Below are 25,626 nucleotides of genomic sequence, written 5' to 3' on the forward strand. Positions count from 1 at the left end.
TTTTTTTTTTTTTTTTTGTAAATAATATTAAATGTGTTGTAACAAAATTTCATGATTAATAAAAAAATTATCGCATATAAGAGTGTCCAATATCTAAATATTTTATTTTTTAAAATTTTTAAAGTGGGTAATTAAATTTTAAAATTTTAATGATAACAAACTTTTAAATTATTAATTTTCACATGATTTAAAAATTTAAAATTGATTAATACATTAAATTTAAATTTAATTTTTTGTATGTAATATAAATTACTTCATTTTTTTTTAATTACAAATTGAAAAATGAAATTTATCACGAATAAACTCGTAAATGCGGAGAACTGCAAATTGAGAGATTCACGATCGATTCAGCCGCCCACTTTCCACCTTCGCCAGATTAGTGTCCCGTTTCGTTGCCTCCAAGCTGGTCTGGTCTCTCCCCAACCGCTGTCACTTTCCCGGGAAAAAAACGACAGGGCAGAGAGTTTCAGGAGCGAATAAATCCAAGGGCTTTAGATAACGAAGTTCTCCGTCGGTGGTAGAAGATGACTCAATCCGGAAAACTGATGCCGAATCTCGATCAGCAGAGCACCAAAATGCTTAATCTTACTGTGCTGCAGAGAATAGATCCTTTCATTGAAGAGATTTTAATCACCGCAGCCCATGTCACATTCTACGAGTTCAATATCGAGACCAATCAATGGGTTAGTCTTAAAACTTGCTATTTTGTTGTTCTTCAGATTTTATTCACACCGCGAATGTTGGGAGGTGGAATTCAAGATCTTATGATTCTTATTCCTTATTGATCTGTTGGACAAATGAATTCATTCCACGAAATTGTTTTTACGATTTCCTATTCTGCGATATATCCCAAGCTAATGTTAAATGGTTTATCTGGCTGTTTTCTAATATTCTTATATTTCTTAATCTCGTTTTTGTATGGTTGCAGAGTCGCAAGGATGTAGAAGGATCTCTTTTCGTAGTGAAAAGGTTTTCCAGCTCTCTTTAAATTTAAATTTCGGGCAATTCTTTGTTTCGTAGTTGTTTGGCAGAGATTTTTTGTTTCTGAATTCCCTGATGTTAATACTTGTCTTCTTGTTTCAAGAAATGCTCAACCTCGGTTCCAATTCATTGTGATGAATCGACGCAACACGGGTTAGTAATGTCATTCTTGTTAACTTTAAAGAGTGCAATGCTTTCTCAATTAGAGAAAAAAGAAATCTTCTCAATATAGTAATTATCCTTCAGAGCCAATTGCTAAACATCGTGAATTTCTAAAACACTTTTTACGTCGTTCTACTAATTCCAAATCATATCCAATCTTTGTGCTGGCCACAAATAACTTACAGCAGATTTTAAGATCAGCACATTTATTAACATGGGAATTGAGAATGGTCAAAGCTCGAGTTTATATCAATTTTCCAATCTTTTCATTGTAGTGAAAATTGTTGGTTGTATTTGTGTAAACATGCAACTTGAAATTTTAATACCCAAGCTAATAAGTGAAATCCGTATCTTGGATGTTGTAAACTGCATTATCTATTTTGTTCTCAACAAGATTTGAACTTCTAATTGTGTTGAAATTGCATACTATCAATATAGATAGCATTCAATTTAGCTCTTGTATGCTCAAACCTTATCTTTCGATGTATCTATTTGTTTATCCAGATAATCTAGTGGAGAATCTACTTGGGGATTTTGAGTATGAAGTGCAAGCTCCTTATTTGTTGTACCGGAATGCTGCTCAAGAAGTTAATGGCATCTGGTTTTACAACCCACGGGAGTGCGAGGATGTTGCAAATCTCTTTAGTAGGTATAATACCCTTTTTATTTGTTGATATCTTGTTAGTCAGACGATTCAGGCCCTTTTTATTGTCATTAAACTACCATATGAAGTTTGGGTTTTGTCATAATTTTATCAATTAGACCGCTTTTATGATCTTATTTTTTGGAGGAAAGGAAACTTTCCGAGAAAAGGAAAGGATCGTGTGAAAGAAAAGTCAGGGAGATCAGGCAGCCCCCCACCAGAAAGAGAAAAATATCAGAAAATTCTCCTATCTAAGTTAATTAAGTGGGTGGTGTAGTTACATGAAGCTTTGAGTTAAGCACTCCAACTAAAGGTTTCGTACTGTACATTGCATAATATCCAAAAAGATTATAGAAGTCCCTATATCTGCCGTTGGAAAACATATTGTTTCTTTTGGTTCAAATAGAGCACATGCACAGGAGGGGTCTTCCAGCATTTCTCTACAGGATTCTGCCTTTGCCATTGGTTTTCAGGAAGAGGCATAACCTGTCTTTTCTAAAAGGAGAAAGGGAATGACTTTGATTCGTTGAAGTCTTTAAAACATGTTGCCTTTATTCAACATTTCTTTAAGGATATATAGCAAGTGATTTTGTCGTGGACGAGGGTGGATGGGTGGACCTAGTTCATTGGACTATGGTGTCTATGGGCCAAGGGAACTTAGATGAAAAATAATTATGGTGTTAGTAGGCTGATGGGTTAAGAGGTTTCCCAATACAATTATCACTGGTAAAATCAATCTTCTCTGTGTGCTATCTCCCTTTGCCCATTTCTCGAGGGAAGCTTCAAGAAATTTATTGTTGTTGTTGTTGGGCAGTGGCTAAGCTAGAGGTACATTTTCTCAATATAAGTTGTAAGGTCCTAGGGTCTTACAGATCCAGAGTCACATGGCCAAATGTAGCGGTCCTAATTCTGTGAGTGGTTTGGAAAGAGAGAAGTAGGACTGTACGAGGAATAGTGTAGGGATGCAGGGTATATGTGTTCACTGTTAAGATATGTTGTGGGGAATTTATCCCCCACCACATTCTTTACCCCTATTAATCATATTGTTTTTTTTTTCTTTTGGTTGAGGGGGAGAGAAAAATGTGTTTCGTGGTTTCTTTGCATACTTTATTTATCAAAGCAAGACCTTTGTTCCCCATGGCTCATAGCACTCACCTCCATTCGTCATGGTTAGGCTTGGGCATCAAGTCCTTTCACCTTTTATATGAATTTTCTCTTGTAAAAATACTATAACCTCGACCTTCATTGTACTGTCAAAGAAATTTTTCATTGATTTTTTATGGGTTTCTTACATGAGGCGTACTTGTGCATTTTATTTTGCAGAATACTTAATGCATTCTCGAAGGTTCCTTTAAAGTCCAAAGTTTCTTCAAGCAAGGGGTAACAATAATGTTATTATAATAATTTGAAGCATTTTAGTTTCCACATTTGTACAGTGATGGCCTTTTGGCAACATTGTTGTGTACGAATGTCATTTGCTTGTTATATGAGTCATTGAATCTTGCTTGATGGTAGCCACAACATGTTTCCCATAAAAATAAAAATGGCCATATCACTTTACCTGCCTTTTTTATTGAATTATTGGAAAGCATTTGTATTTTCCATATTAAAACTTAACCTTCATTAAGATAAATGAAAGAATGTAAGAGAGTCATATTAAAAAAAAAAAAAACTAGAGAGCCCAATGCAAAAGGAGCATATGCAGCTATAACTACAAGAGAAAGAATGTTACAAAAAACGTCTCCAATGGTTGAGAATACACGACATAGGACAGCCACAGAACTCTTTGATTAGAAACATCCCAAGGGAGGTGTTGAACTCTACCATAGTCCACTATTCTCCTCAAGGGCTTTAAGTGTTAAACTGAAGAATTGAAGTTCTCTGTTCTACCTGTGGTTTTAGGCGTTACGATTTGGTGTTCTCTGTTCTTTGATTACGTGTTAAGCAGTACCCTGTTAACTGTTGGATTGATATAGTTATGTGAAATCAGTTTTCCAAATTGGCTTGGATATTTTTGAGGCCTGGATATTAACTCATTTTCTACTTTTCTCAATCTTTTATTTATTTTCCAACCCAGTGATTTTGAGGAGCTTGAGGCAGTGCCATCAATGTCAGTGATTGAAGGTCCATTGGAGCCCTCAGCACCACCCTCTACTGTCACCGATGCCCCTGAAGATCCTTCCTTTGTGAACTTCTTTAGTGTTAGTGCTCTAACCTTGTCTTTCTGCTCTTTTTATTTTTTTAGTTACTTTCTTGTGGTAGCGTTGTAAGCTTTTCTTTTTCATGGACTTAATATTTTATCTTTATATATCGAACTTGTGCTACTGTAAACCTTTTCTTATCCAACTTTGTTTGTCTACTGTTGAAAATAAACATTTTTGTCAATGAGAGATAAAAAATAAAATATGCGTTTACCAAATTCTGATGAAAATTCCTTTTACTGAATGAAAATCTTCCGAATGAAACAGAACTATTATTGAACTTCAGGGTAAAATGGTTGCAAATGTTGACAAAGAAGTTTACCGATTAAGAGATGATTCATCTGCTAGACCTAGAAATACATCAGCTCATCTATTAACTGGCTTTAGAACTGCTGGTCTGAATTGATTACATAGTTATTGGTGTGAATGACCAGATTCTTATGAAATTCTAGTTCACATTTAAGTTTCATTTTCTGGCTAAATTTTTCGTTGTACCTCAAAATTGTTCTTTAGGTTAGTCAATTGCAAATCAGATACTGAAGCTTGCAGATGTAATAATGTTATTATTATATTGTTCCTTTTTAGTATCCTATCAAACTGTATAGCTGAACTTAATAATTATAAGGCTAAATGAATAAAAATACCCCCGAACTTTGTACTTTGTCTAAAATATACCCCTAAACTTTCAAAAAAAGTTTCAAAAATACCTTTACTGTAAGTTTTGGATGGAAACGATAGTATTTTATTTCAAAAATACTCTTGAACTTTTAATAGTGTTTCAAACCTACCTTGAACTTTAAAAAATTTCGTTAGTACCTTTCATTTTTAAAAAAAAGTTCAAAAATACCCTTACCGTTAGTACTATGTTTAAAAAATACCCATGTAATTTTAAAAATAACATTAAAACTCTTTACCTTGATTAAAAAAAAGTTTAAAAAAATCCTTACCATCGATATATTGACAAAAACCATCTATCGGCCCCTCATAGATTATCTCCAAGCTTTTTAATGTTACTTTTGAAAGTTCATGTGTATTTTCGGAACATGGTACTAACGGTAAGGGTATATTTGAATTTTTTAAAAAAGTTTAAAGGTATTTTTGAAGTTTTCAAACAAACTTAAGAGTATTAATGAAACTTTTGAAAGTTAAAAGGGTATTTTTGAAACAAAGTATTAATAGTTTTTATCCAAAACTAACGGTAAAAGTAGTATTGAACTTTTTTTAAAGTTTAAGGAGATATTTTTGAGACAAAAGACAAAGTTTAAGGGTATTTTTATTAATTTAGCCTAATTATAATTCTATTGTTTGTTTTTTTTCCTTTTAAATATCTTGTTAATTATGTTTGTCTCCCTCGCTTCTTTTCTTGTACTTTCCACCGAGGGGTAAAAAATTTATACATAACGACATTTATTGAAATAAGACCCTTTTTTGCATTATGGTGAAACTCTAAGTTCGGGAGACTTCCATTCTCTTACAAACCACTGACTGCCTTGGTTGGGATGATATCTACAAAGGAACTTGTACATTCAGTAATTGTGTGGTTTATTTTATTTTCAATGCCATTCGGTTACCTTGATGGTATTTCTGCAGGCGGCCATGAATATTGGAAATAATGCTCCAAATATACCGGATTCAAGGCAGGCATATCATGCTTCTGCTATAAACCCTCCATCTTTGATTCCTCCTAATGTTGTAGCAGCTCCTGCACTGGCTCCACAGCCATCTTTTCCCATCGCAGCTTCGACTACGCTAACCTCTCCTTATGGACCTCCTGACCCAAACAATGGCACTAATCAGGTCACTAATCTTGTGAAGCCTTCTTCCTTCTTTCCACCTCCATCTTTCTCATCTGCACCAATGAGGCCTTCCTTGCCCTCATCCATGCCAATGCCTACACTTCATCCTCCCCTCAACTTACAAAGCCCATATGGGACCCCAATGCTCCAGCCATTTCCACCACCTAATCCCCCGCCTTCACTTACACCTGGTTCTGCCCCTGCTCTCAATGATGGGCCTCTTATTAACAGGGATAAAGTTCGTGATGCACTTCTGATGCTTGTTCAGGTATCTTTCTCTCATTTTTTTTAGCCATATTATGACCAGCAGTTTTGGTTAGAAGTTTATGCTCTGGTGTGGTTTGTTTATTAGCTACCTATGTTAGGACCAGAATTCCAGTCCATAACTAAAAAGAATATGGAAATGAATGTAGAAAGATATTTGCCCAGATAACTCACTAATTAATGATACCCTCAGCAATGGCCTTGTTCACAATTAACCACAATTGCATTGCAATTTGAAACTGATTGTATTCTTATTGATCCTCCATGCTCCCATGTTCTGTCTTAAACAATTTCAACACTTTGAAGCACATGCTTTAAACAATTTCCTTTGACTGAGTGTCTGCAAAAGAAAAATAGTGTTGTTCCGTTGCAGGTGTAGAACAAATTGTCAGTTCTTCCCTCTTATTTTTGACTTGTTAGTTCGATTCTTCGTCGAACAATTTGCCAGTTTCGAGGAGGAGCGATTTAAATTTGTTTCTTATATCATGGCTGAGAGGCTTAACGATCCTCCCCTTCTTTCTGTGCTTTACTTCTAGTATATAACTCTGTTTCATTATCCAGATCAATCAAAGTTTATGCATTATAGAAACACTTTTTTCTGGGTGTATATAACTCTGTTTCATTATCCAGTTCAATCAAAGTTTATGCATTATAAGAACACTTATTTCTGGGTGTATATAGCTCTGTTTCATTATCCAGTTCAATCAAAGTTTATGCATTATTGAAACACTTTTTTCTGGGTGTATATAACTCTGTTTCATTATCCAGTTCAATCAAAGTTTATGCATTATAAGAACACTTATTTCTGGGTGTATATAGCTCTGTTTCATTATCCAGTTCAATCAAAGTTTATGCATTATTGAAACACTTTTTTCTGGGTGTATATAACTCTGTTTCATTATCCAGTTCAATCAAAGTTTATGCATTATAAGAACACTTATTTCTGGGTGTATATAGCTCTGTTTCATTATCCAGTTCAATCAAAGTTTGCATTATAAGAACACTTATTTCTGGGTGTATATAGCTCTGTTTCATTATCCAGTTCAATCAAAGTTTATGCATTATGAACACTTATTTCTGGGTGTATATAGCTCTGTTTCATTATCCAGTTCAATCAAAGTTTATGCATTATTGAAACACTTTTTTCTGGGTGTATATAACTCTGTTTCATTATCCAGTTCAATCAAAGTTTATGCATTATAAGAACACTTATTTCTGGGTGTATATAGCTCTGTTTCATTATCCAGTTCAATCAAAGTTTGCATTATAAGAACACTTATTTCTGGGTGTATATAGCTCTGTTTCATTATCCAGTTCAATCAAAGTTTATGCATTATAAGAACACTTATTTCTGGGTGTATATAGCTCTGTTTCATTATCCAGTTCAATCAAAGTTTATGCATTATAAAAACACTTATTTCTGGGTGTGCTGGCTGACCTGTGGAATATTGATTGATATGCTAGGATGATCAATTTATCGATAAGTTTTACCAAGCACTGCTGAAGATGCACCATTCTTGAGTATCTTGAGAAGGTCAAGAGGCGGATTTGATTGAGTTCAAATGTGTGTGTGAATTAGATGTGTACATATAACTCACTCTGAATTATGTCTAAAATTAGTGGTTCTTCCCAGTGTAGAGAGTCTGTTTCAGTGTAAAATTATAAAGAGTTTGGTTGTTCTTAAAGCTCCTTTTGATTTGAGGTATTGCTGACAGAAACGCATGGCATGGTGTGATATTGCTGCATGCCCTCTTTCAGTTTCGTACTCTTAGGAACTTTGCTCTTCCTCATTCCAAGTTTTGTTGTTTCCAGTATTTCACTTTCTGGTGATTCTCATTAGCTGAGTTCTCTTGTTTTGGGAACTTTCCTTAGTGTGTTCTTCACCCTTTTAATCTAATTTTCTTTTTGTAATTTTGGTCGAGGTTTTCCACCGGTGTTTTGGGTGACGACGTGGATTGTAAAATTATATTTAAAGACGAACATTTTGTCTACTATTTCGTACTTAAAACTTTTAAATTTATGTTATTTAGTTCTTAAACTTTTAAATTTGTCTTATCTACCACATTCATTTGTAGATTTTAAAATTTAAAATTTTAATTCAATATTTTTAAAATATTATATTGGGTCTTTTTTTTATTTAAAAAACATAGAAATTCTAATGTTTTGGTCTTTAAATTAGTTTAAACTTTTATATATTATGATGGGGATTTTTTATGCATTCATTTATGGTATAAAACTCAAAATTTTTAATTGCATACATTTAAATAATTTTATCAAATAATATAAATTCTTAATGAGAATTTTGTTTTTTTTATCACGAATGTATGAATCAAATATATAATAATAACATTTTAATTAAATTTTAGTAAATTTTCCTCATTCGGAAGAATTATATATTAATTTTTCTCTCCTTTAATTTGATTAATTTACAAATTTATTTTAGAATTATATTGATACTAATATTAATTTAAAATTTGAATCCATATAATAAATTATTTATTTTTTCAAAAAAAAAAAAAAAAGAAAGAATGAGCGTGGGCTGTGTGGGATTGCGCGCCGCGAGGTTGTGTAAAAAGAAGAAAAACATTGGAAAAAGACCGTGAGTCCTCTGTTCTTGTGGCTGTGGATAACCGAAAAAAAGCTTGGTTTTGCTGGAGTCTCAACTATTACTGTGCAGAAGATAACGCCATTTTCCTACAGTTCGCTCATCGATCAATCAATCATTCTTGTGTCCATTCTCCTCTCCACGTATACGGATAATTCCTCTCTCGACACGCCGGCTTCACTTTTTCTTGAACACACCCAAACTTTTCCCTTCTACACTTCGTTACTCTTCTTCTGATTCTCTTTTTTCATGTTTCTGGAAGAGCTGAATTGCGACTTCTTACGCTGTATCCCATCGCTTGCAGATGGCATTTGAATTTCAGGGTAGTACCTTCCTACCGTCAAGGTACTATGATATATGATCAATGGATTCGTTTGCGTTTTTTTTTTGTTTTTCAAAGAATTTTTTGTATTTGATTTGTTGGTTGTTCCCTAGTTTTCTCTTTTGGGTTTGTAACTTTATTGAGTTTAGGGTTTGCGCCATGGTTCTTTTGTCTTCTGCGTTGCTATGGTTATCTGGATTATTATTGGTTATGTTTGATTCTTGGGCTAACTGAGGAAGGGGAAGAGGAAACTTGATGCTCGTTGGAAATCTTGAATGGGTATTGAGTTTTGGGTTAATTTGTATGTTTTTCGCTTGAACCTTTGGATATTTAGTTCACTTAGGGACTACCTTTTTTTATTATTATTCTTTTAGTATTTTAAATTATGTTCGTTTTTTTTATGGATTGTGCTGTTTAACAGTAGTTGGTGGAATAGAATGATGGCGCTCTGTTTTTAAAAATTTAGATGGGTTGGCATGGTTTCACTGTTAATTGAATGGATTAGAAATGAATGGGCAGGTGATCAAGTTGGATTAGGTTTGATAATCTATCTGATTGGTTGTCAAATTGTACTTTCATCCCAATTTTAAGAAATGAATTTGGTGGCTTTGCTCCACTGTTTGATATTGTGGACAAAGACTTGATAAACATAGCTCCTTAGTGGACACATGAATGTAATATGTAGCTTTGCCTTAGTTTTAATATTCAGCTGGCGAACATTTTCTCTTTTATAAATTTGAAACTAAGATGCGAAAATTGCAAGATATATCATGAGAACAGGTTATTGTTAAATCGGTGTCAATTGCCCCTTCGTTATTTCTGAACGTGATTATATTTTTCTCAGGAACGTGATTATAATAAAACTTTCCTGATGTAGTTGAATAGTTTTAGTGCCTTTTATCCTTAATCTTTTGGGCTCACTATGCTGTCTCATGTCTTCAGTTCGTCGACAACATGGCTTCCATACAATCCAACTCGGACTTATTTTTCATGTAAAAGAGCCAAATTGGACGGCCTGCTAAGCAGCTGGGGAAATTCAAGGAAAAGATGCCTTATAAGAGCTGTTTTATCAGAAAAGAATGACAGTAGTCTCAATCCTAGTTTCATAGGCTTTAAGAAAAGTTATTTACAACTTTGCAGAAAAAGAAACCTCTCACCCCTCGCTTCAGCAGATGAGAGTGTAACTGTCAATGGAAGTCCCCAAGCAAGCACTAGTTCTGATGTTGAGAAAATGAGAATCAGATTAGATGACTCACGGAAACAAGATTGTAATGATGGCCTTGTCCAATCTTTGCATGATGCTGCAAGAAATTTTGAGTTGGCTATTAAAGAACACAGTGCGTCCTCAAAAATGCGTTGGTTTTCAACAGCTTGGCTTGGTATGGACAGAAATGCATGGGTTAAGTCGCTGTCTTATCAGGTAATAACTAATGACTGGACCTTTACATTTACAACAAACTTAGGCTTCACCTTCCTCTCCTCCTTTCCTTGTCACGTTCTTAAAGTGGTAAATAACATCTCTTACAGTTTCCATTTAAGTACATGAGTGTGATTTGGATAATTTTGAAAAACAATTGAGAAATATGGAATGAAGAAGAGTATATTTAAGGACTTCATATTCTACAGACGGTCTATCATTATTATTTTTTAATATGCGGGACATACTAGAGGTGGTACTGCTAGTGGTATAGATTGATGACATTATCATGCTCTTTTGTCTCAAGTTCTTACGTTTCCAGGGTTTCTTGTGAACCTAACAATAATTTCTTTAGTTCATACGTATTGATTGAAACTTTCTTGTGGGTACGCACTGTTATTATTGTTTAATCCAGTGGTGAGCTCTGTACTCATAATGTTGTCTCTATCCTGCTTGCGTGATAGTTTTGACGTTTAGATATCTTGCCTGGTATAGTAACACAAGTTATATTTTTTTAGCATCAAATTAACAGCTCAACAATTTTGATGTCATCAGGTGTCTCAATCTCATACATTATTTCTGCTATCTAAACTGAGTATTGTTTACAGGCCTCTGTGTATTCTTTGTTGCAAGCAGCTTGTGAAATTTCATCTCGGGGTGATAATAGAGACAAAGATGTCAACGTTTTTGTTGAGAGAAGGTAATTAATTCTGAAGTCATTTTGTTAGACTTCTTTTTTTTTCCCCCGGCGAACATATTGAACTATATATATAACTTACAGCAGACTGAGAACACTTTCATGGAAATGATTCAGGATCTGGCTATGCATGATACCAACACATTATTCAATAAAAGTAATTTTCATTAATATTCTAGTATTTGGATAGAAATTTAAGGACAAATTAATTTAATTACTTGGATGCTATTGAAAGTGGGTTTAAATTTTGTGTTCGCAAAAGTACTACTAAAGGATCTCCATGACTCGATGGTATTGTTAGTGGGTTGATTATTGATCTGCAGTTCTACCTTTTGCCATCGTTGAAGACATCAATTGTTAATCATTACACTTTTGCAGTTTACTACGCCAATCTGCTCCCTTGGAGAGCTTAATCAGAGATAAACTATTAGCGAAGCAACCAGAAACTTATGACTGGTTTTGGTCTCAGCAGATCCCGGTGGTGACAGCATCATTTGTCAATTATTTTGAACAGGACCCACGCTTTTCTGCTGCAACTGCATTGTATGTATCATGTTAATTGCCCCATGAATGTTTATGATCTTTTTGTGCGTGAAGGAATAATGCCAAATTTGTTCACTTCAGGGATGGCAGAGGATTATCTATGGACTCTGGCAGTACAAGTGTGTCACTCCTCATGCTTGCACTGGCTTGTCTTGCTGCTATCACAAAACTTGGGCCTGCAAAAGTCTCTTGTCCACAATTTTTTTCTATAATTCCAGAGGTATCTGGTAGATTGATGGACACGCTGATAGAATATGTTCCTATTTCTGAAGCTTTTGAATCCATAAAGAGCATTGGTCTGCGTCGAGAATTCCTTCTTCATTTTGGTTCTCGAGCAGCTGCTTGCAGAGTAAAAAATGACTGGGGTGCAGAAGAAGTAATCTTCTGGGTTGGTCTTGTACAGAAGCAGCTACAGCAAGCTATAGATAGAGAAAGAATATGGTCCAGATTGACAACATCAGAAAGTATTGAGGTAGACATTAACTTCTTTAACCTTGGATAATTTCGAGCAACATCTTAACCCTCCAAAGTTGCCTTACTGAATTTAATTACAGTTCTTTGGTGTAGTTAGAGAAAGAGTATGGTCTAGACAAATGTAACATTATCAGAAGAGTAGTGAGGTCAGCGTTCTATTAGAGAAAGAGTATCTCCATAGATAACTTGTTGAATTTAAAGTTGAATAAAGATGTTAATTGAAAGTTATTTAGGTATAACTTTGTAGGAGTAACACATCATCCTAACCCACCTTTAACTTTCCCTATATCTCACGCTGCTAGATTTTGGGTACTTCAAAGAGATTTCCTTGCTTCTGATACTTATTGGACTACTAACGATTATTGTTACAAATGTTAAAAAATGAATAAAGTGTTTGGAATAATGAGTACTTAGAATGGTGACTTCACGACTTAACATGTTGTCTCAAGAATGATCAATCATGTATCTATATCGAGCGACAATGCTTTTTCTTATCTATTGATAAGATAACTACTTTCAGTTACTGAATATATAATCTGTTCTATCAATAAAGAAACAATATTTACATGGAAAGGATAACGCTAAGGTGAAATTATAGGTGGAAAATATCAATGATTCCCCGTGGATGAATCCACCATTGCAAAATTTATAAAATTGTTTTGGTTAAGTTGGGGGAATGTCTTTTATTTGCTCTCATATTTTTTCCAATTGTTTTAACTTTCAATCATATTGTAGCTGAAAATGGAAGCATGTATTAACCTAATGCAGGTTTTGGAGAAAGATTTGGCTATATTTGGATTCTTTATTGCCTTGGGAAGAAGCACACAGTCTTTTCTCTCTGCTAATGGATTTGAAGTTTTAGATGATTCTCTTGGAAGCTTCATCAGGTATACTTTGAGGATTCCTAAAAAAATATGGTGCTGGTTTTCAAGTTTTGGTTGTGTATATGGCTTCTTGTTCTAATGCAGGTACCTTATAGGGGGAAGCGTCTTATACTATCCTCACCTTTCATCAATCAGTTCTTATCAATTATATGTGGAGGTTAGTACCCATTTTGCTCATTGCATATATAAGGACACTTTGGTTCATTAAAGATTTATGATCAATTTTGAACTCTTCAGGTAGTCTGTGAAGAGCTGGATTGGCTTCCATTTTACCCAAACAACCCTGGCTATTTGAAACCATCTGATGGGCATATGAACAAAAGAGAAGGTCCTCCAAATGTTGAGGCAATCCCCCAAGCATTAGATGTTTGTGCTCATTGGATTGAGTGCTTCATCAAGTACAGTAAATGGTTGGAGAGTCCTTCAAATGTAAAGGCGGCAAAATTTCTATCAGTGGGGTAATTGAACTCTTTATTTTTCTCTTTGAACCAAGGGTATGGCTGACATATGATTCAATTAGCTGCATTTGGATCCCGTCCCCTAAACAAAATCTTTTGAATGTTAGGCATACCAAGTTGACAGAATGTATGGAAGAGCTAGGTATCATGAAGTAAGTTGATGCCATCTCCTCTCTCTTGGTTATATACATACACAACTACACAGATATAAACTGATACACGGACTATTTGAGCACATAGGTTAGTCTCATTTGCGGAACTGATAGCTTATGAACTGACTCTTTACACCATTCCCTTACAGTTGCCAACTTGTCATCTCTCAGTTTCATATGGATATTCACTCTCACCTTCAGTTTTCCTCACCAAATAATTTTTACAGAGTATGATTTTCTTAAATGAGAAAAGGCTTGCCTTTACTTTTTGTTGGATCAAAAGGGCATCCTCACAATTAAATTTTGAATATGTTCATAATTAAACCCAGTTTGGTAAAATAAAAAACACGCTTTAGAAAATCTGCTTGGCTTTGAGGTTTTGTTGATGCAATTCTTGTGTTCAGAGCCTTGTTCATCAAAAAGGGTCTAAACTCTTGCCATTATATTTGGAGTCTGGGGCTTAGGGGTTTGAGTCCTTAAATTTTCAGTTTTCATTGTGAGGTGCAACTTTTGCAGTTTGAATGGCGGATTTTTGGTTTCTTTGGCTTGTTGTCATGTTCAGGCCATTAAGGGTCCTTTGTTAATCTTAATGGTGTTTTTTCCTTCTTCGAATCTATTTCAGGTTCTAAAATTAATAGGGATACAAATTTCATCATAGGCTTAAACCCCTGAAAAGTTGAATTCTTGGGCTTTTTGGTAAGTAATGAGGTGAATAACCTTCCATGCTCTTATCTTGGGCTCCCTTGGGTGGTAACCTGAAGTGTCCAAGTCTTTTGGATTCCTGTGGGGGAAAAAGTTTAGGATGAGTTCCTAAAAGGGACTTTTTTCTCCAAGGGAAAAGATTGGTGCTTATTCTGTCAGTTCTAAGCAGTATTCTGAGTTATTTCAATCTTTGTTTAGGACGATATTTTAGTGAGCAAGACTTACCAGAAGTAGATAGATGATTTTTTATGGGAATGGGTAAAAAGGGTTAAATGGGATATAGTTTCAAAACCTTTGGTCATGGGAGGGTTGGATGTAGGAAACCTAAGACTGTAGAACTTTTAGGGAGGTGGAGAAATCGTGGGAGTCTATGAGGTTGATAGGTTTGATGTGTCCCTATCGATGTTTGTTACCCAATCTTCTTGTAATTATGATCTTTGATTATTTTGGATTGGAATCCTTTTCTATTAGTGGATGAACTTCTTCTTTATGTGTTTGATTTTATTTTGTGTATGCCTTTGTACATTTTTTTCATTTCTTGGAATGAAGAATTATTTTGTCCGATCTTCCTCTGATTACTGAAATGTTTGATTCTGACAGAACAAGAACCACCCCACTCAATTTTTCATGTCGTACAGCATTAAGTCTTCAAAACCCAAAATTAATTGATGCTTCATGAGTTTGTTGAAATCAAACCAATATTAGGAGGGCAAAGAGTTCACACTTGTCCAAAGCTTGCAGATATCTATTTTTGTATTTTAAAATTGCTCGACTGAAAAAAAAAAAAACAAATTATTCATCATGTCAGCACTTGGGGATTACTAGCTCGTCTTTCATGTTTTTATTATTTAATTTTTTTTAAATCTTTACCAGGCTAATGGTTTATATTTGATTGTTTCTACTTTATTTTATCAAATTCAAACTGTCATCTTATAGGAAGATAATATTGTCATGATGCAACTACTTGATCATCTTCACTTTTTTTTTCATCTCCTTTTCTTGCTTTTATATTCAGGAGCTAATAATTCTGTATTCATTAGAGATCTAATCTCATTCTTGAAGTAGCAGGTGTTTTGCCCTTTTAACCTTCGTAAAATGTCTTTCAGGAATGAGATGCTAGAGAGAAATGCCAATATTTCTCTTGAAAAGAGTGGATCTAGTAATTCTTCAACCACTAAGCGTGAAACTGAATCCTTTGACAAGGTCTTCTTTTGAGTATATTGTTTTCCATTTCAAATCCTTGATTCCTGTCTCATGAATGAATTTATTGATGAAGGTCAATGTTATTGAGCTTGAATTTGGAAAATCTTTTGACTAGATTGATTGGATTTTTTTATCTTTCTTTTATGTGATTCTTCTTGCTAAAGGTTTTGACCCATGGCAGAGAAGGTGGATTTTGGCTTGAATAATACTCCTAGAGATATTTGGCATGGAGTGTAGCAAATATCAAAAGAAAGAATTTTTTTTTCTGACGAGATCTTTGCCATGAGGATGTTCTGGTAACTCTAAACGCAATAAACACTAAAATAGACCATTTTAGAAAGTGTTGGGAAATTAATTGTAGAGATACATGCTGGGTGTTCTGGTAACATTGTTCTACCAATGTGGCCTATAGTCCAGTCAACCTACAAAACTAAACATGTTAAGTGAGACACTTTGGAGGGTTGCATAGACAAACCTTACAAGCTTCTAAGTTTAGCCTTATTGAGTTAGGACTGTGTCATTTTTGAGTTTCAAAGTTCTGATGTCTTCTAAGGGTTTTTCAATCTTCATTGACTGCCGGGAACTTAATTCGTTATAACATGTAATTATTTGTTTAATTACTAATTTATATGGGTATGTCTTTTCAGAAGATTCCGTTCTTTTTTGCCATGAGTTAATCTCCATGCCGTGTTTTGTATATAATGATGTAAATATTGTTTTGCAATGCATATGCATATGCTCTTTTAGACAGAACAAATAACAATTTGTTTTTCCTGTAAAAATTTTCATATATTATTTTTTGATAGGTTGACCTTCAATTTCACATATTATAGTGTTCTTGATTTTGAATTTTTTTTGCCAGAGTATTTGATGGGGGAAAAAATGAAGAATCATAAATCATGATATCTGCCTATCATAATTTTTCGTTTGTTTTTTCTGTTTTGTTCTTGGACTTTACTCGAGTCTTCTGGTACTAGGCTTTGGAAAGTGTTGAAGAAGCATTGAAACGACTTGAACAGTTGCTTCAAGAACTGCATCTATCAAGCACAAATTCTGGAAGAGAACATTTAAAAGCTGCTTGTTCTGACCTTGAGAAAATAAGGAAACTAAAGAAAGAAGCTGAATTTCTGGAGGCATCTTTCAGAGCAAAAGCAGCTTTTCTTGAGCAGGTATTTCATTTATCTTGATGATTTCTGGTACACTCCTGAACTTAATGGTAGAAGATCAGTATGTGAAGTTATTGTTTGATGGAAGATCCTGCATTAATGCAAAAAATGAGTATTGAAGGACGGAGACGATCCATTTTAAGATATTGTGTCTTTGTTAGAGGTCATCTGATTGGATGGAAGAGTAAGAGCACTCGAGTGCTAAAACAAAATACAAATTTATATTGTATCTACATACAACAACTCGCTGAGTTAGGTTTGATAATCAAGTCTTCTTTCCCATTGCATCCAATCTTTTATTTTATCAGCAAACTAAACATATTGAACTCAATCATATACCACTAATCTTGGTGTCCACAAGGTATATGAAGATTGGAGAGTTGCATTATTTGCAGGACGAGTAGAGTACCTTTTAACCTGATGTGCATGATTATAACATATGTTTAGTGAGTGTTCCTTCTCATGTCTCTCACTTTTGGTTAAACTAAGGCTGGGGGATGTACAAAAGAAACTGGGACAAATAGTCCATGTCGTAACAGGTTGAACTCATGAATGTCATTTACAAATTCAGCATAGTCTGCAAGAATTAGAACCTTAGTTCAACCGTTAAGCTTGCAAGAGTTCATAATGTTGATCTCACGCCAAATCACAGAAGCACGTAATTTCTTTCATAGGGTTTGAATGGAATCAAAGATGTATGTCTCTCTAATGGGTTTATTATTCTCTGTTGTTATGCCCATATCTGCTCCATGTAGTGATGGTAACAGAACCTCTATAATTTCCGACTCATCATTCTTGAACATCGGTACTTGATTCCAGGAAGCTGATGAAAGTCGTTCCAGTAGCAACCAACGTGAATACCTGAAAGGAAACAATAAAAAGAGGGCTAAGACAGTTAACAACAGGAGCAACAGGCAAGAACATCCTGCCTGTATTTGAGAAGCTTCATTTCAATGACTATATTTTGTTTTTTACCCTTTATCAGCAACTGAGTGTTCCTTTCTCCATTTCTTTTACCTTATTTAATAAAGAAAACAAATATTTTGTTTGTGGCAGAACTCGTAGGCTATGGAACTTGGTCCCTTCTACTTGGCAACCAGATCCTGAGTCAGGCATTGACGGATCAGTATGTCACCTTTTATTTAATATTGTTTTTTCTAATTTCATTAGGTTTTTGATATTCATCCAACCACAATTGCTTTTGTGTATTTTTGCGATTTCTATCCACTGTCATTGTTGTTCTATAAAGCATAAACATTTGTATATCAAATTTGGTGTGTCTGTGCGTATGCACACTCTTTTTGCCGTTCAAATGTGTAAATTGGTGTGCTCCTTCAATGTGATCATAGAGGAATTTGATTTTCCAATTTCCTCTTAAAGAATGAATAGGAGCCTCATTTTCCAACTTCCTTAATATGAATCTTGCTTCCTCTAGATTCCTCGTCAAAAGTTGCTGGTTCTTTTTTTTTTTAATACTCAAATTATGACAAAAGAGGGTTTATATTTCCAAAGTTCCCTTGAAATGGAATAGACTAGAAGAGTTCAGATCAAGGCTGGGGGGTAGGAGTGGATAAAACGTTTGGGAGAAGCCATTCTTAACTCTTTTTTTCTTACTTTTTGTGTTTAAAGAGCTTTAAAAGGTTTCGCTACCTAGAATGCTATTTCAGATATAAAATAGTTTTATGTTCCTAAAAAATAATATAGTTCGTATTTACAATTTCTCAAGAATGTGTGAGCTTCCGATTGTAATGATGTTGGGAATTCTGTGCTTTAATCCTCATAATATGTAAGATTTTTGTATCTAGATTTTCGTAATGGTGCTTGCTATTTGTCTTAACTGAAAAAACTTGTGGTCTCTTGTTGTGAAAATTTTCTTTGTTATTAGGCCTGAATTCTTCTTCCATGTTCTTGTTTGCTAGCCTTGAAAATGGAACTCTATTAGATGCTTATTGTAGTTGACATGAGGAAATAAAGTGCCCTGCCACGTATTGCCATCATTATCATGTATCAAAGGACATCCAAACACTAGCCTAGAGATGTCTATAAAACATGACGGTGTTTTAGGTGTTGTCTTTGAAAGGATCAATGTATTGGTCTTTTGTTCCTTTTAGGAATACATGTCTTGAATTTCAGACATGTAGTTCCTGGCGAGAGCTGCATACTTAGTTGTGATTTATTGAAGTACCATTTTACATATGCAGGAGGATGCCATTGGACGTCACACTTCTGATATAGATGTAATGAACACAGAATTGAATGAGTTCCATCGTTTTGAACTTCTCCGAAATGAGCTAATAGAACTTGAAAAACGGGTACAGAAAAGCTCGGAAGAATCAGAAACTGATGAGGTACATTATTAAGTATGCTACCGTTTGTCTTTTTAATGTTTGTTGAGTTCACTGTTTTTCATAATCATTCAAGTAATACGCTTAAAGAACTCTAGTTTTTCATTAAATTTGATCTGTTTATTTATCATTATTATCATTAATTTTGTTTTACAGACTAACCACAGTTTTCTTTCTTTCTCCAGGATCCGAAGGATACAGATGATGCTGCAAGCAGTTTCCGTAATCGTGAGAATAGTCAACTATTGCAGATTCAGAAGAAAGACAATATTATTGAAAAATCTATTGACAAGCTAAAGGAAACTAGCACAGTATGAGTTCGTACAATCTTCTTACATTTAAACTATATGCTTTCTAGTATACTCATTTCATCGTAGTCCTTTATCATCAGTCAAGGCATAAGGCCTCTTGACTTGAAGTTTGATAATCTCATGATTGCCACTGGTTTATGGTGGGAAAGCAATTAAATTTACTCGAGTTGAGCCATTTTTACGTGGTTCAATTATCGTGTGTATAGCATTTAGTAAATTTATGATACTCTAGTTGGATCTCTTCCTTTTCGACATCTCTCGTCCTGTTTGCATGGATCCTCATCCATGCAATCCTTTGTATTGTTATGACGTTTGGGGAAGTCTATTTGCTTGAATTCCTTCCCCTTGATTGATTGGTTTCTCGACCTCGGCATCCAAAAATTGTCACTGATGGAGTATTTGATTGGCAGGATGTATGGCAAGGCACTCAACTCTTGGCTATTGATGTTGCTGCTGCTATGGGATTGCTTAGGAGGGTACTGATTGGAGATGAGTTGACTGGGAAAGAAAAGAATGCCCTACGAAGAACCCTAACCGACCTAGCATCTGTTGTTCCAATTGGTGTATTGATGCTTCTTCCAGTACGTTTCAGTGCTCTACATATTTAGATTGTTTATCTTGGTTGGTATGCCTGTCTGGTTTGATTTTTGGAGATTTATTCACTTATATTTCCAGGTTACAGCAGTTGGACATGCAGCTATGCTGGCTGCCATCCAGAGATATGTTCCATCCTTGGTATGACTTCAAAGTGTTTAGCAGATTCATAGATAGAATTTATTTTCATGCTCGTTCATATTATGAGTGAATTAAACATTGTCCATACAGATACCATCGACATATGGACAAGAAAGGTTGAATCTGTTGAGACAGCTTGAGAAAGTCAAGGAAATGAAAACCAGTGAAGTAAACTCAGATGAAAACACTGAGGAAGAAGAAGCTGAGTGAAGCATCTTGCATTTTGTAGGGTTATGGAAACGAGAGTTCTAAACATGAGGTTAGCTATTTTTCTTCTGAACATACTTTACATTACTTTCTGAATCCTTTTGACAATAATATTTTGGCATAAACAAGTTTATTCCTCGTATCTGGTATTCCAGGCAGGCACCAGTGAAGCTTCATCTGGCGTGTCGGGCCCACGATTCTTTGAAGGGTGTTCATCCTTTCTGAACTCTGTTAGATATGTAATATTCAATACCTGAACTTTATGTTTTACAGAATCCATTTGTTTTATTACATTTGAAATGAAAATATTGTTTTCTGGCTCATCTTCCGGCTTTGTAGCCTCTTTCTGCCCCCCTTATCAGTGTCCCAGTGACCCCTTCACTTCACAAAAAGCTTGTTCCACAAAGCTACTAACCATTGTTAACTTCTAAATGACTGCTCCCTCCAGCAAAATTCAGTCATCTAGGCTTCATCATGAACATGACTATAATTTACCCTTGATGAACAGGAGAATACCCTTGAAAGAAAACTCGAGTTCAGTTTGGATCCAAATGTTCCTCCACCCATCGCTTCGATGTCTGTAGCGACCCACAAAATGCTTCCATTACATCCATATTCAGTCTCTCCTCTTCTTAGAAATAGTAAACCTCTGAAACAAAAATGGATGTTACTTCTCTTTTCCCATTTATTGATAGGAAAGAAGGTGTATTAATCCTTGAGCTAACGTGTCGCAGTAATCTGATCAAATGTTTACATCTAGAGTCGAAACTCAATCTAGATTCACAACTGTATGAAAATTATTAATCCAGTTGATTTACTTAACTATGCTTGGATTGTGAGAGAACAATCGAAACCTTATGTTCTGAAGTATTGTGCTATCAATTTTCCCAAACGATTTGAATCTCTCTTGAGATTGTTTTGGGACACAAAATCCATATTTTCATCCACGTCTTTGTTAAGATCCCATACGATTACACTTTTTGGCTCCTATCATCCTTCTGGGAGAGGTTATCTTCCCCAGCAGGTTTGTCCATTATATAACCAGGATTAATAGCATTTGCTGTACTTCCGCACATAAACAATGGCGAATTGAAAATTCATACTCCCAGATGAGTTGAAAAGGATTCTAAAAGAATTCAAGACCGAGAAGTTTATAGCCATACTCATACCTCGGGATATCGCAGCCGTCCGTCTGCCGCTACCGCCTCCGGTAACCGTCATCATTCCCGCCATTTTGGACGCACCGGAATCCAGTATCAGCGAAGGGGCAATTCTCGGCGTAAGAGTGGAATGCATAAGTCTCATCCCAAACCCATTTTCCATTGGAGTAACCACAAGCTCTTGGCGACAGCGGCAGCGACGGCGATGGGTTCGAGATGTTTCCGGGAAAATTTTGGGTGAAGAATTGATGGAAAAAGGGGAAGAGACGGAGGAGAAAACAGAGAGGGAAACAGAGTGAAGGGTTGTTCTTGAGCGATCAATAAATTTCAAGATTTTTTTTCTTATTTTACATGAAATAAAATAATTTGAAGTCTTTTATTAAAATTTAAATATGTAAAATAACCATTTTGTTAGAATACAGATTTTTCTTTTATTAAAAAAATATTTTGTAAATAAATGAAAATTTCAATGTACAATAGGTAAATAAATATAAGTTAACTCTTTTTTATTATAATTTTAATTGTTTTCAAATCTGGACTGATTTTAAAATAAAAATAAACAAATTTCAAGACTTTTTTTTTTTTTTTTTTGTTATCACACTAAATATAAAATATATTGAAATTATTTACTTTAAAAAATGATGATCAAACATAATTTACAAATTAAATTTTGTTCATATTTAATTTTTTGAGTAATAAATCAAAAATAAAAAGTAAGATGTTTATTTATTTATTTGATTTACAGTTGACCGGCATAATCAAAAGCTATCAAATATCATTTCCGTAGACATTTCCTTCGTTTCTCAAGGCGCGCGCAACCGAGGGGAAGGTGATGGAAGGGATGACCCTTTGAGATGTGATGTTGATGAGGATTTGTATGAGACGTCAGATGTTTGATATCAGAGAAGGTTGTGGTTTCATGGACGGCTATGATTGTTGGGTATTCGAGCATTGGGAATTTGGTGGAGGCAAAGAAGTTTCGATTCGATGCCGGAGAGAAATGTGGCGTCGTGGAATGCAATTGTTGGTGCGTACATGAAAATGGGTGATTTAAAGTGTTGCTGAGAAGGTGTTCGATGAAATGCCGGTGAATAATCTTGTATCTTTCACAAAAATGATCGGTGGGATGCAAAAGCGGTGGCATGCTTTCTGCCATGAATTTGTTTCAAAAGGCACCTGAAAGAGATATTGTGGCATTGTCGGCTTTGATATCTGGGTATACACAAAATCGCCAGCCAAATGAGGCTGTCAAAACTTTTCTTGAAATGGGTTCTAGGAATGTGAAATCTGATGAGTTTCTATTGGCAAGCTTAATGTCAGCTTGTTCTCACGTGGGTTGATTCATATGTTACCAAGTGCTTAGTTGATCTTTGTGGAGCTCATGTTAGGGCAGCTCTTAAAGATATGAATGCCAAGTGTGGAAACATGAAGCGAGCCATGTATCTGTTTGAAGAAATGCCTAAAAGAGATCTAATTCCCTGTTGTTCTGTAATGTAAGGGTTGTCAGTCCATGGGCGTGGAGCTCAGGTTGTGTCACTCTTCGAGAGGATGTTAGATGAAGATCTAACTCCCGATGTAGTAGCCTTAACAGTCATCTTAGCAGCTTGTAGCCGTGCTGGACTTGTGGATGGAGGTTGACATTTCTTTGAAATCATGACGCGTAATCACTATGCATTATTGTTGATCTTCTTAGTCGATCTGGGAGACTATGAGCAGCTTACGAGCTCGTAAAATCCGTGCTTGTTCAATCTCATGTTGGTGCATGGAGTGCACTGTTTCACGGTCATGCTTGTTAAAGGGCGATTGTGACACACTGCTTGCGGCCTGTAAATTATATTCTGATTCAGAGGTGGTAGCTTATCAACTTATTGAGCTCGAGCCTCAAAATGCAGACAATTATGTTCTATTATCCAATATCTATACTGCAGCAGAAAGGTGGCTGGATGTGTCTGTTGTGCGGAACCGGATGAATGAAAGAGGGCTCTGAAAAATACCCCGTCGCAGTTTGGTTTAGTGTGTATACACTGTCTGCAATTTTACTACACCAGCGGGTTAACATCTTGATTCATTTAGACTAACAATATCATTACGATGCTGGTATTAATTTGGGAAATATGTGCATCCTCACTTTGCCATGTTTTATTTCTCAAATACTGTTTTGGTTACAGAATTGAAATTGAAATTAATCACTGAAAACTGAATTGTGTTCCAAGTAAGACATGGCCACAGCAGCATGAAGAGCTGCTCCTATGGGAAGGGCCTCCTCATCAAGGACAAAGTGCGGTGAGTGCAACGGCCGGCTTGATCCCAGAGTCTCATTCCTTATCCCAATCCCATATATGGTAGCTGCAATCCTCTGTGAGAAGAAACCGAAGTCTTCAGCTCCCATGGTCCATGGAAGGAGTTGCACATTGGATTCTCCAAGTAAGCTATTTCCTACTCTATTTGCATGTTCAAATAATGCTTTATTGTTAACCATTACTGGTGTATCCTCCATAAACTCCACTGAAGCATAACAATGGTGCACTATTGCTTGTTTGTTGATGACCTGTTGAGTAGAAATTAAGATTTGTCCAACTTAAAAAATATGGGAATTTGTTAAGTTGATTAATTGAAAAACAGGCCATACCTCTCTGATCCTTTCCTTGAGGTAAGAGAGACCCTCAGGGGACAAGCTCCTAAAAGTTCCTCCAACTTTCACGGTTTCAGGAACTACATTTTCTGCTTGCCCTCCGTCAACAAATGCAACCGTTACCACCTACATTGCTGATTATTAGTTAACTATGATCTATTTTCAAGTTTCCTTCAGTTTAATGAGTGAACGGCCCCCCACCGGATTAGGAATGAGAAGGCCTTTTCCCTTCAAATGGAGACCGGGGAAAGAAAAAGTTATGCTATTGACTGACCCTTTCATAGTGACTTCGAATCAATAGGTCTCTCTCTTCTTTTTTTCTCATTTTGTTTGAGGTGGGCCGAACAGAGAATGAAATGCAGAAATAGGGGAAGGGTTCTAAACCTTTTGTTTTTTTAAAAATGATATATTGAGATATGCCTACCGAAGTACCAAAGGCTTTCGGGACTTACACCCCCCTACCTAAAAAAAGGCTTTCAGTAGCATAGAATCTAAGTCTTTTGAAGCGCCAGTAGGTGTAGCAATGGGTAGGCCTTTCATTCTTATCGCTCCGGGTTCCGATCTATATGACCTCAAGTCGGTACAAAATCAACCTCTTCCGTAGAAGCAGGCAGGTAGTAACCTAACCTTTAAGAGTCTTTAAGAGTCTGTTGGAGGGGGAGCCCTCGAACAATTTTGAGTTGTTGTTTGGACTGAAGTATTGAATCTTGTTGAAAAGTTATCTCATTCTTGTGGTCTTAACAAATTGATAAAATTAGGGACTTGATTTAGAGGGAGTAAAACTTACCCCAGCCTCAAGAGGATCTGTCTCACGAGATACGATCTGTTGAAGAGCCTGAATTATGAAGGCTGTTGCCAAAACTGGGTCCTTCGTCTTATGTGGGGCTGCTGCATGTCCACCCTTTCCTCGGATTAAGGCTGAAAAATGTCCTGCTCCAGCACATACTGGACCCGGCCTGGAGGCTATGACACCAGTTGGTAAGGAAGGCAAGACGTGCAATGCAAAGATTCCATCTATGTTATCAAGGGCATCTTCTTGTAGCATCTGATAAGCTCCATTACACTCTTCTCCTGGCTGGAAAACTAGCTTCACGGTTCCCTTCAAACAACATCATATACAAACAATCCTGGTCAGTTCCCTCCCTGGTTAAAAGAAAAAAAAAAACAGGATAAGTCCGAAAATTTTTACCTTAAGTTTCTGTCTCTTACTCTGTAGCAACCTTGCTGCTCCTAATAGCATAGCAACATGTGAATCATGACCACAGGCATGCATTTTACCTTTTACCTTGCTTTTGAATTCCCATTCTACCAGTTCCTTCAAAATTTTGAAGAGAATAAAGTTTATATTAAGCATGGAGAATCTGAAACTGCTCATTACTTGTACTCAGATTTTGCACTCCCTGGTATGATCATCTCAAGTGAAAAAAACAATCAGCAAGGTTGAATTTCAATTTTTTTCTGAAATATTGTAACTCATTGAGCAAGGATTGGAAGCCAACAAGTTTAGTCGAAGCTGTTTCTTGATATGCTATTCTGCGTTTTTTTTTTTTTTTTTTTTTTTTTTTC

General features: G+C 35.6%; 3 protein-coding genes and 1 pseudogene across 3 annotated transcripts in view; 3 read left to right on the forward strand and 1 right to left on the reverse strand.

Annotated features, from left to right (window-relative positions):
* The first annotated feature begins 303 nt into the window (after positions 1-303).
* Positions 304-7,958, forward strand: LOC111433245 (mRNA-decapping enzyme-like protein). Its single transcript, XM_023070227.1, has 8 exons — positions 304-683; positions 929-969; positions 1,085-1,134; positions 1,648-1,792; positions 3,110-3,166; positions 3,864-3,987; positions 5,578-6,051; positions 7,512-7,958. The coding sequence occupies exons 1-8, from the start codon at positions 525-527 to the stop codon at positions 7,566-7,568; spliced, it is 1,107 nt and encodes a 368-aa protein (XP_022925995.1). The 5' UTR covers positions 304-524; the 3' UTR covers positions 7,569-7,958.
* Positions 7,959-8,640: 682 nt separating this feature from the next.
* Positions 8,641-20,591, forward strand: LOC111433243. The gene is made up of 20 exons (XM_023070225.1): positions 8,641-8,874; positions 8,957-8,997; positions 9,917-10,394; positions 11,000-11,091; positions 11,467-11,631; positions 11,713-12,103; positions 12,874-12,992; positions 13,074-13,146; positions 13,227-13,447; positions 13,555-13,599; positions 15,408-15,504; positions 16,482-16,673; positions 17,490-17,584; positions 17,727-17,796; positions 18,872-19,018; positions 19,201-19,326; positions 19,737-19,907; positions 20,002-20,061; positions 20,152-20,320; positions 20,424-20,591. Exons 2-19 carry the CDS (start codon positions 8,957-8,959, stop codon positions 20,269-20,271), a joined length of 2,703 nt encoding a protein of 900 aa, XP_022925993.1. The 5' UTR covers positions 8,641-8,874; the 3' UTR covers positions 20,272-20,320; positions 20,424-20,591.
* A 1,624-nt stretch (positions 20,592-22,215) lies between these two features.
* Positions 22,216-23,520, forward strand: LOC111433026 (annotated as a pseudogene).
* An 8-nt stretch (positions 23,521-23,528) lies between these two features.
* Positions 23,529-25,626, reverse strand: part of LOC111433244 (IAA-amino acid hydrolase ILR1-like 3) — a 3,159-nt gene continuing 1,061 nt past the window's right edge. Inside the window, exons 2-5 of the mRNA XM_023070226.1 lie at positions 25,250-25,375; positions 24,848-25,159; positions 24,058-24,186; positions 23,529-23,976 (exon numbers count right to left, since the gene is read on the reverse strand). Coding sequence (XP_022925994.1) covers positions 23,611-23,976; positions 24,058-24,186; positions 24,848-25,159; positions 25,250-25,375 — 933 coding nt within the window. The 3' untranslated portion in view covers positions 23,529-23,610. The remainder of the gene's footprint in view (positions 23,977-24,057; positions 24,187-24,847; positions 25,160-25,249; positions 25,376-25,626) is intronic.

Source organism: Cucurbita moschata, unplaced genomic scaffold (genome assembly GCF_002738365.1).
Source record: "Cucurbita moschata cultivar Rifu unplaced genomic scaffold, Cmos_1.0 Cmo_Scf00041, whole genome shotgun sequence".
In the NCBI taxonomy this organism is placed as follows: Eukaryota; Viridiplantae; Streptophyta; class Magnoliopsida; order Cucurbitales; family Cucurbitaceae; genus Cucurbita; species Cucurbita moschata.

What these genes read in the sequence shown, in the direction of transcription:
- LOC111433245 (XM_023070227.1), top strand. Translation starts at nt 525, where the DNA reads ATGACTCAATCCGGAAAACTGATGCCGAATCTCGATCAGCAGAGCACC. An exon ending in TCTCTTTTCGTAGTGAAAAG is followed by an intron (nt 970 to 1,084) that starts GTTTTCCAGCTC and finishes TCTTGTTTCAAG; the next exon opens with AAATGCTCAACCTCGGTTCC. An exon ending in GATGAATCGACGCAACACGG is followed by an intron (nt 1,135 to 1,647) that starts GTTAGTAATGTC and finishes TTGTTTATCCAG; the next exon opens with ATAATCTAGTGGAGAATCTA.
- LOC111433243 (XM_023070225.1), top strand. Translation starts at nt 8,957, where the DNA reads ATGGCATTTGAATTTCAGGGTAGTACCTTCCTACCGTCAAG. An exon ending in CAACATCAGAAAGTATTGAG is followed by an intron (nt 12,104 to 12,873) that starts GTAGACATTAAC and finishes AACCTAATGCAG; the next exon opens with GTTTTGGAGAAAGATTTGGC. An exon ending in AAACTGAATCCTTTGACAAG is followed by an intron (nt 15,505 to 16,481) that starts GTCTTCTTTTGA and finishes TTCTGGTACTAG; the next exon opens with GCTTTGGAAAGTGTTGAAGA.